Raw genomic sequence first — 10,933 nt, 5'->3', positions numbered from 1 at the left:
TTGTAGGTCAGGAGTTGTTCCCCTTGTGTTTTGAGACAGGATTTCTTATTAGCCTGCAACTCAAGGATTGGGCTAAGCTGGCTATCCAGTGAGCCCAGATCTTCAGGTCGGTCTCCACCTCCTCAGCACTGACATTACAAAGTGTTCACCATCCTTTACACAGGTTCTGGGGATAAAGCTGAGGTCCTTATGCTTGCTGGCAAGTGTTTCACTGACCGAAGCATCCCCCCAGCACCCATACCTCCCATCACAGCAGTTGTTTTGTTATCTGTTTCTGAAATTCTGTTATGAATGTCTCTGCCCCCACCTCCTGACAGTGGCTTTTGGCCCTCTGCCTTGTTTTATAACCATATGCAGGGATTTACATGTGCAGAGATCCTTACACATAGAGAATCTGTAATCAGTAGGTCCAAAGCAGAGCCCCAGATTTCTGAGAATCACTCATAGCCCAGATTTCCCTTACTGAGTATCTCGCCATGATGGTCAAGCCCCACCGAGAGGGAAATGTCTCCCTGCTGTACTTGCCTCACTCCTCTCAACCCCCAGGGCCTCAACCTGGGGAGCTATCTGGTAAAAGCTTACCAGAAGTTCTGGTCTCTCTGAGTGTGGTTTAGATTGTGATCCTCTGGGGGTCTCTGGGGCTGAGTTGATGAGCAGCTGGCCTGGCTGGGGATGGAGGGCATCTGAAGTGAGGACGCATATGAGAGTGTCTGTTAGGTTCCTGTTATATGAGGGTTACTGTTAGGCTATGTGGGTGGATGCTGGATTCAGCAGCACTAGGAAGGGTACACAAGTTTCTACCTGCCTGTGATCAGAATAGAAGCCACTCAGAAAAATGGAGAGATGTGAAGTTAGACAGCTATGGGCTGGGTTGATGTTCTAGAAGGCTCACTTGAGGCCTGGGGAGATGACTCAGTGGGTAGAACACTCACCATGCACATATAGGAGCAGAATTTGGATCCCTAGAACTCATTCATGTAAAGAAAGACACAGTAACGAGTGTCTGTAATCCCAGTACTTCTGTGGTGAGAGAAGAGGGGAGGAAAGGAGAATCCTTGGAAGCTCGTGAACCAAGTTGCCTGGAGTATGTGATAGTGAAAAGGAGACTGAGTATCAAACAAAATGGAAGAGGAGGACAGACAAGAGGTTGTCCTCTGGTCGCCACATGCATGCCATGGCACACATGCATCCATACTTACTTACCATCACTATTGCCACCTCTGTGGTTGACACCGTTACCCCCTCCAACCCCCACCATCAAAAGAATGGGTTGTTGGGTGACAGCTCCCTATCTGGTTTACAAACAGGTATATCAGCTGTCCAAAGGGTCTTGGGCTTTTAGGGCTCATGTGCTTAAAAAGGACAAGAGAGACATTAAACTCCTTAGGATAGCTACTTTACACAAACAAATCAAACAGTGTTGAAGAGGATGCAGAGAAGCCAGAGCTCTCACACAGTGCCATGGGAATGAATGCAAAACGGTGCAGCCGTTACAGACAGCATTACAGTCGTTACTCAAAAAGACCAAGATTGGATTACTATATGATTCAGCAATATACAAGCTCAGTTAAGAAACAGAGACAGGGTCCTGAGGAGATATCTCTACATCAGTGCTGATGACAGCATTATTCAAAATAGTGGAAAGTTAGAATCATTCCGGGTGATCATACAGAAAACACTATTCACCTTTTAACAGAATGGCCATTCTGACATGAGTGTGCACATGGCTGAACCTTGAGGACATTCTGCTAAGTGAAATAAGACAGTTACAAACCAAGCACTGCATGATTCTACTCACAGGGGGTTCACTGAGTTAGAAAACTCATAGAGGTGGATCAGTTGTGGTTTCCAATGACTAGAGCTGGTGGGAGCAGGGAGCGGGGTTACAAGGTCAAGACAGTCCTTGGGGACTGATGGGGATGATGACTGCCCAACATGAACACACTCAGTACCATTCATTTGCATCCTTAAAAATGGCAGAAACAGTAAGTTTCAAGTTCCACATGCTTCACCACAATTATAAAACAGATGAGGAAACGAAGAGGAGATACCTCCATCCAACCTCTATCTGAAGGAATCTATAGGCTGTGACTTCTCTGGCTCACAAGCAACTCTTATGAAGCTGCTCTGCCAAATTCTTGTCTCAGGCCACTGGGCTGTTCTGCTCCTTGCTCCATCTCCCACTGAAAAGCTCTGTGAGTCTCTTGAAGGAGGCTGTCTGTGCAAGTGTGGGGCTCTAGTTCCCCAAGCAGAAGGTGGCTGCCTGGCTGTATTAGCTGTGAAGCTAAATGGCTGCATGGATTCATATGGTTTCTGGATGCTCGCTTCTGCCTGGAGCTTGAGAGCCGTTCTGTCAACATGGTTCTGGAGCATCAGAAGCATTGGCCTTCTCCATGGTCTTCCCACCTCCATGTGGGCCCTTCCATCTCTTCTCCTATAGCCACCAACACTATATCTCAGATGGACATAAGATCTCTTCCCCTAAAGCTTCCCAGTGTGGACACCAAGGCACCAACAGATTAACAAATGAACTCAAGGCCCTGTTCTGCTGTTTTCTCTGTTTGACCTACAAATCCACTTACAGCAGATCACAAGACCTTGATTGGGTCTTTTCAAGGCTTTGACTAACAGTAGACCTATGAAGCTACTGGGTTTGTTAGAAGGATCCCCATCTGCTGAATTCATCCATGGGTATAAAGGGTTCTTTCCACTGGCCTCACCAGGCTGGCTTGAACTCTTCCTTCCCCCAGGCACCCCTGAATTGCTGTCTCAAGGGGTTGGGCAGTAAGACAATGGGGAAGAAGATAAAGGAAGCTTAGATTTCAAACCCAAGTCTCTGATTTTTATTTGTAACTCTGATTCTGCCCCAGGCAACCAGAACTTCTGGAGAGAGCTCTCCTATTCAGCAGAGAATCAGGAGCAAGCAAGACTTTCACCAGAAATACACCTTGCCCATCATTGAAAGGTTGGCACCCGCACAGCACTGTTCACCCATGGGCTGTGCACTCATGTCTGTGGCTACCTCTTGGTGTCGTCACAGGGATTCTTCCACCTCCCAAGAGACAATGGGAGATGGAAGGGATGATGACATAGAAGTGACTGAGCACAGAATCTGGGTGCCCACACTGATTTCTAGCCCTTGGGCACCTCAGTTCCGCTTCAGGTGGATGCGTTTTAAACCACAGATTTAAACCACAGATCTTGACAAGGCTTTGACTCACAGTAAGCCTGTGAAGCTACTGGCTTCTTATAGATCTTCCTTTTAATAGGAAGAGAATTAAGATAGGTGCTATAGCCCCCAACAGAGGTTCAGAACATAAGTATGCAGGGAATGCTTACATGTTAGGTCTCCTATGTGGTTTGGGGAGATAGTAGAGAGGCCTGGCCACCTGCTTCCTGTCTCATCTACTTGCATTTTCTAATTTATTCAAATGTACAGTCCAAAAAACTGATACTCTTTCAAGACACAGGTTGGAGTCTGTGGTTAACATAACTTACATGTCTACAAAGTGGGTCTCATGTGTTATGTGTTATGGCCCTGTTTCCCCAAGAGGCAGAAAAGGCAAATCCTGGGTTTAGCTTGAAATATGCCAACACTGTTTCCCTTAGGCAAAAGCTTCTGTTACACACACACACACACACACACACACACACACACACACACACACGCACATGAACACCCCACAGACAGAATATGAACCCTGAGAGGGGCTGTGGACATATTTAACCTTCTACTTTTTGCTAAAGCAAAATTCCTAATGATGGGTGTCTCTTTGTAGGCATAAACCAAATAAGAGGGAGAAATGTTCATTGCCTCATCCCTACATACATGTGGCCAGTAAAAAGGATGCTAGGTATGGTTACTTCCTTGGTAGCTAAGACATGAGAAATACAGTTAGCATACCTTTTGATGAGAACTAGAACTTGGGACCATTCAGGTCTAACTGTATATTGGGCATTTACTAGTTTCAGCCAGAGCCTACACGGGGCAGTACTGCATCAACAGCAGGGCGGTAAAGCGTGGGGCCTGAGCACACTTAGCCTGTCCATTACCCACACATGAATCTCCTTTACACACAAATTATGTCTTGTTTTCTCTTGAAACACTGTTCACAGACTCACTCTGCTTTTCACACCTTGGGAAGGGATGAGAGTCAAAAAATAACCACTTGGCTTTTCACTCCATCAGAGGAAAGGGGGAAATATTTTGAAGGGAGGGGGAGTGTGAAGTCCTGCCTGCGATGCGCACATTACCCCACGGCTGTGACCAGCCTGCGTTTACCCAGCACTTGCTATGCATCAGGTTCTGTGTGATGCCTCTGTGGGACCATTTCTCATTTTTCCTCTCCCAACAATTTCTTGCAAGAAGCACTGCTATCATACTCAATGTTAAGGTAGAAAATTGAGGCATACACAACTGAAGCAGTATGCACCGATTCACATTGCTACCTGAGTCCAGGAGTAGCATGTCTATAACTCTATAAGCCAGTGAGTCTTAATTACCTAGGAAGAGAGGCTGTATGCCCAGTAATGGTGGGCAGGGGGAGGGGGATTCAGGGTGGATACCTAAGGCTGCTTCTATCCATGAAGACCCCCTCAGTCCTCAAAGCCTTTTGAAAATGTCTAAAGTGGCCAGTTCCACCCCACTTTGGGAAAGCTCTTAACTTTCTAATTCTTCTGGGATGGAAGGAGTCATTTTAGAAGCTACAGATGGAACAGCAGATGGAACGTGAAACCTATCAGAGTTGCCCAGGATGAAACCATTCATCTGCAAAATCCATATGTTTTTGTGTGGGGCGAATTCATAGAAACAACAGCAAGAGGAAACATCAGAGCCCAGAGCATGAGCTGCCGCTAGCCATGAGGCAGACAGGACAGAGTGAGCAGAAGAGCTGAGGGGGTGGGTAGACACTCTCACAATTACCTGGGAGACGGAGGAGGAGCAAGCCAGGCACAGAGGTAAACACTGAGTTGTAAAGCTAAAGGAGCCAGGAAGAACACACCTTCAGCACATGGTCTGAGAAAGATAGCTGGGGCCCTTGCAAAAGATAAAAAAATGCAAACTCGGCTGCAACTTAGATGGCGATGGTTGATGTGCACTGAGTACCTTGCAAATGCCTGGTGCTCTACTACAGCCTGTTATTGCCTCTTGGTGTCACATGGATGGATTTATGTTCCCGTAAGTCTGCTGCTGCCTTAATAACTGTTCTTGGATTTCTATGCTGAGGAGTCTGGTGAGAGTCTGAGTCTGCATCCTCTAGGACCCTGGCCCTTCTGGGTAAGTGGCCATGGTTACAGCTGGGACTGTGATCAATGCAAAGCATTGGAGGTAGCAGCTGTGGGTATGCCTACCTGACCTGCTTTCTTCTGCTTTTTCTAGGCAGCTGGCAACTATACAGACAGCCCAGTCTCCCGACTTTCCTAAAAGGTAAATTTTAAGCAGAAAGAACATCTACTTTGGAAATGGACAGAACTGGTTCTAACCCTTGTTTTGTCACGTCTTCCCTGTATGACTGTGGACCTCAGTTTGACCACCTAGCTCCTGGGTTCCCTACAAAGGCTCAAGGAATGCTCTCCCGCAGTAGTTACTATACACAACATTTTGGAGAAATTTCTGAATTCAGTCCTTTATTGCCCTAGTCTTGTCTAGCTAGAGTCATCTTTCCTCAAGCTGTTGCTCACTACACTCCATCCAGTTTTAGATTTCTCAGATGTAAAATGCTCATTTCTTCTTTTTTACTAATAATTTTGCCCATTATATTTTCTCCTATAACGAAGTGGTGGCTCTCAACTGCAGGTGATCTGGGCCCCCAGGGACCCAGACATTGTGTCTTCAGACATTGTGTAAGAAGGATGTAAGTGAACAGAACATGCTATTAGGAGCTTGTAGGTAAAGACCAAGGACACAGATAAACACCTGCAGGGCAAGGGGAAGCCCCATAGTAAAGAATTCACCAAATCAAATGTCAGTGGTGCATGGCTTACAAAGCCTGGTCTGGAATGTTCTTCCTGCTCTTCTGTGCTCCATCCTTGATTGCACATCTTGCTCTAGAACATATTTTAGGGTCTTTCTCACTTCCTATGTGTGACCTTTGCCTGGGCTGTTATAAAGCAACTGCCATTCTAATAGGCTGCTTTGAGCTCAACATCAAGGTCAGATCTGTCCTTCCTCGGCTCAAAACACACTTGCATCTGGCTTGGTGTAACAGTTCCATGACGTATCCTAAGGGTACTCTCTGACCTTGCGTCTTGTTACTCTCTCTCCCTGACTATCTGTTACATTACTTCCAAGCCCAACTACCTCTTGCCCACACCAGGTACATTCCCTCCTCAGGGATGGCCCAGCTCTTCTCTGCCTAGGAACACTTTTCCAAGGTAGCCTCCTCCAATTCATCTTCGTCTATTGTTATTCATAAGGCTTCTCCTGGCCATTTTCATTAGGAATACAATGTGCTCCCACTCTGCCCTCTGCTTTCTGAATGCAATGCCGGCTGATCTCAGAGAGAAAACACAGCGCATCTCTTATGAGGCAGGATGCTTCACTGGATAGGAAGCTGACTGCCTGTGCTTTCCTGTTTCCTCCTTGTTGTTCCAGGAAGAGGGGAGGGAAGCAGGACCCTGGCACTGACTGCCTCTCACCTGATGGGATAGTCAGCCGCACTGAGGTTGATGAAGAAGTCCCAGGGCCAGTCAGTCATCTCCAGCAGATCCCGCATGCTCTGCAGGTAGGTGGACAGGAGGCTGGCTCCGCCCCAAATGGTGGCCATCCTCCAGGAGGTGACTCGGACATTGTCATACTGCCTGGAGAACTGGAGCACTTGCCGATGCAGGTAATTGGAACGCTTTTCCCAGGAGAGAAAAGGAGAAAAGGAGTCAGTAGACAGCTCCGAGAACATCAGCCCCTAGACATCTGACCACCTCTCTCCCTTGTGGTTGGTGTGGTGGAACTGCCTGTTGCCTGCAGTGTCTTTCTATACCAATATTAAACCACTGACTACTGAAGTTCATATTCCCTAAGCCCACTGCTGAGTAAGTCAACCAGTAGGCTTGAGGTGATGCACCTAGAACACTACATGATGACAGATGACTGCTGCATGTTATCTCAAGGTACCAAGCTCAAGAGCATGGGTCTATCTAAATTTGATGAGTCTTTGTGGGTAGGAGGTAGGGCTTCTATGCTCATTCCTTCGGGACCACTTCTCTTCACTTACTGTTTCACAAAGTGACTAGAAACACATGCTGGGAATGAAAATAGCCCTTTTTCCTCTTTGGATTTATTTAGTGTTAAAGCTATAACTGGGCCTTGTATTTGCTAGGTGAGCATTCTACCACTGTCTTAGAACCTCAACCTGTGCTTTTCTGAGAAGAAAGGGGCTGAACTTGACCTCAGGGCAACCTTCCCGCCTCCACTGTAGGTGCTCTATGGTTCTAGGCATGCACATATCTTGTGACATCAACAGATTAATGGGGACTTCTAGGAAAAGATGGCTCCTGGGTCAGCAAGCCAACTATGAGTTTTGGTAATAAGGTTTATTAGCATACAAGTATGCCCATTGATTGACAGTTGTCTGTGGCTGCAGTCAGGCAAGGGAAGAATTGATTAGCATATGGTCTAAAAAGATATTTCAACTACCTGGACTTCTCTAGAAAAAGTGAGCTCACTCCTAGGATAGCTAGATTCCCAGATCTGTGAGGGCAGGCAGTGGGCACTAGACAGGGAAAGGAAGAAGTAAAAAAGAAACACAGCACAGTTAGGTTTTGTGAAGAAATTCTTGTGTGTGTGTGTGTGTGTGTGTGTGTGTGTGGTGTGATGTTTGTAGGAGGAAGACAAACACTACCAGTAATGTAGAACATAGTGAAAAAAAAAAGCCCACGGGAGGATATGGAATGATCTGAGCACAAAGAAATGAAAAGAATTTAAGAATTTAAGGCTATGGATATGCTCATTTTCTGAACTGACTGTCTCACAGTGCATACATATAGCAACATATCACATTTTAATGAGTAAATATGTGTAATTATCATGTGTCAAGGAAGATTAAAAAGACAAACAACTAAGCTTTTCTATGGGAAAAGCTGAGGGCTACAGCTGAACAATCTGAAACTAACACACACACACACACACACACACACACACACACACACACACACACACCACTTAGGAATCACATGCTGCTGTTCTATCTCTAGACTTCAGCTTGCACTTGGGAGATGGAAGGAAGGATCAGAGATGGATAGACAGACTGCAGAGGAAGCCCAGCACAGGGATATGAATAATGGCTCCTTACCTTGTCTACATGGATATAGTAGAAATGGTCTTTGTGGTAGATGGCCTTAAACATGCGCTGTAGCTGTCGAGAGGCACGGCCATGGACCACCAGGACAAAGGCGATTCTGACTGGGTTGGCAGGCATGTACTCCACAGCATCCTCATCCCACTGGACATTCTTGTTGGCTTTGCCTAGGGAAAACCAGAAGACCATAGAGATGAGCTTGAGGATGGCCTGCCCTTTAGGAAGTAGGAACTGCCTCCTACCCTTCCCCTGGGACAAGAACATAATATAGACTCCTAGAGCTTATGTCAGCTGAATCAAGCAAGTCCTAGACCCTTATGTTGTCCATATACAAGGTGGTAGGAGGCTCTGTGGTGCTCATGGTGCTCTCTCTAGAGCATGGGAGTTTGAAAAAGCTGATACATACATTTGACTATGTGCTGGCTAGTTTTAGGCCAACTTGACATAAGCTAAAGTCATCTGAGAAGAGGGAATCTCAGGTAAAAGAATGCTCCAGAAGATCAGGCTGTAGGCAAGCCTGTAGAGTGTTTTCTTAGTGATTGATGTGGAAAGGTCCAGCCCACTATGGGAGGTGCTGTTCCTGGGCTGGTAGCCTTGGGGTTCTATAAAGGAAGAAGAATGAGAAGGCATGAGGAGCAAGCCAGTAAGCAGCATCCCTTCATCAGCACCTGACTCCAGGTTCTTGACCTGTTGGAGTCCCTGTCCTAACTTCCTTCATGGATGAATAGCAATATGGACGTGCAAGCCAGATAAACCCTATTCTCCACAATTTGCTTTGGTCATGATGGTTCACAACAGCAATAGTGATCCTCTTGTCTCTGCCTCCTTAGCATGAGGATTGCAGAACTGGCTTTGTTACATAGGTGCTGAGGATCTGCCCTTGGGTCTCTATGCTTAAACTGTAAGCACCTTACCATCTGAACTATCTCTTCAGCCCTTTATCTTACACGTTCTGTGTCTCCTTCTTGCGTCCATGCTCCATCTACAGATGTAGGAAGCATTATCTTGATTACTAATCCAGAGGTGGCCTGTAGTTCAGGACTGGCTGGTCAGAACTTGGCACTCCCTTCCTGCAACACTATTTGGATGGATGTTTGGCCAAACAAGCAGTGTGCCAAGGAGATGATGCCTTAGTTTTGTTGGAGCTAACAGATGAAGAAGTTCTTGCTGCACATCAGACTGGAAGATGGTAAGAACTTTTCCATTCCTACATGGAGAGGAGTTGCCAGAAGAAACCAACACAGAGGGAAGCTCTTCTGAGAGGTCTAATGACACAGCTGAGCTCAGGTTCATCCAGGCTGGAAATCTGCCACTTTCATGGACTATCATCTGTTACATTTGGAGAGCCAGATCCTATACCCAAGCCTCCTGGATAAATGGTTCCAGACACATTTTATCCCAGAATCAGCCTTAGAAAATCCCTGTCTCCGGGGCCAAGGTCAGTGAGTAACACCCACCTGGTTTAGTGTGTTACAAGTTACACTGACTCGGTGCTGTCTGGATTTCCCAGACTGATCTAATCTCTTCTAGTTTAACTTTACTCTTGGCAGAGTCTGGGTTTGTGGAGCCCAGAACATTGCTATGGTTTCAGTTGTCCAGAATGTCGACTGGGGTTCCTGAGAATGCAGACTGCTCAGCCTGGTGGTCAGCAACTCAGGAATTGGAGTGTGTGATGGCTACCAGAAAGCTTAGTGGCTGCCAGATGAAGGCTTTTTCCAGAGGACAAGATTTAATATGAAGGATGTCCAAACCTAGGATGGTGACATATACCTATAATCTCAGTATTTAGGAGGGTGAGGCAGGAGGATCACAAATTCTAGGCCAGTCTAGGCTACATAGTGAAACTTACATGCTTTAAACCATTCATCTATTTTTATGAAGGACAAAACCATCAAACCAAACCAAACAACCCCCTCCCTGCCCCACCCCAAACCAACAGGAGTAATGTCTAAACCACAGTGTTGGGCTTTCAGCTTGACACAGCCCCTCCTTCGACCGCTGCTTTGAGCAGTCACGTGACCAGCTTACCCCTTGATTTCTTGCTTTTTACCTGCACAACTCCTTTATCTTGGAGCTTTTTGACAGAGATTCCTGGTTCCTGGACACTGTCTCCCTGGAGTGTAGAATGGCTACAACTTCTTGTCACCAGCCCAAGTCCAATAAAAGATTATCTTCACTCTCTATCTCTCACTTTACCTGTTCCAATTTTCTGCACATCATTTAGCACCATCTGAAGTTGTTTATGTGTTTGCTTGTTTATTATCTGAGCATTCTGCTAGAGCATAAGGTCCTCTTATTTACCATCAGATACATAATGCTCAGGTAAAATCCAACACACAGCAGGTGCTCTGTGAAGAACAAAAGCTTCAAGAGTGGACATGCCAGCCCTGTCCAATAACAATACCTGTTTGGAGCACTGGTCTGGCCTTGATCTCATTATGTCATTAATCGTCCTGACAACCCAGCAAGGTTGCTATTACTGCCATTCTTCAGGTGAAAACCCATGGCTTAGAGAGGCCAAGGGATTTGTTCAAGGTCATGCAGCTTTAATTAGTTAAGCTGAGCTGCAAACCCAGGTCTTAAAGACTATGCCTTTAACACTAACTTAGACTACACAATCACATTAAGACCTTGGAATG

General features: G+C 46.1%; 1 protein-coding gene across 1 annotated transcript in view; it reads right to left on the bottom strand.

Annotated features, from left to right (window-relative positions):
* The window catches only part of Xylt1 (xylosyltransferase 1), a 289,336-nt gene that overhangs the window by 65,335 nt on the left and 213,068 nt on the right, over nucleotides 1-10,933 (bottom strand). Inside the window, exons 4-5 of the mRNA XM_031388024.1 lie at nucleotides 8,289-8,461; nucleotides 6,640-6,842 (exon numbers count right to left, since the gene is read on the bottom strand). Coding sequence (XP_031243884.1) covers nucleotides 6,640-6,842; nucleotides 8,289-8,461 — 376 coding nt within the window. The remainder of the gene's footprint in view (nucleotides 1-6,639; nucleotides 6,843-8,288; nucleotides 8,462-10,933) is intronic.

This window comes from Mastomys coucha, unplaced genomic scaffold (assembly GCF_008632895.1).
Source record: "Mastomys coucha isolate ucsf_1 unplaced genomic scaffold, UCSF_Mcou_1 pScaffold21, whole genome shotgun sequence".
Taxonomy (NCBI): Eukaryota; Metazoa; Chordata; class Mammalia; order Rodentia; family Muridae; genus Mastomys; species Mastomys coucha.
Note: the sequence above shows the minus strand (reverse complement) of the source record. Positions and strands in the feature narration are given on the sequence as shown.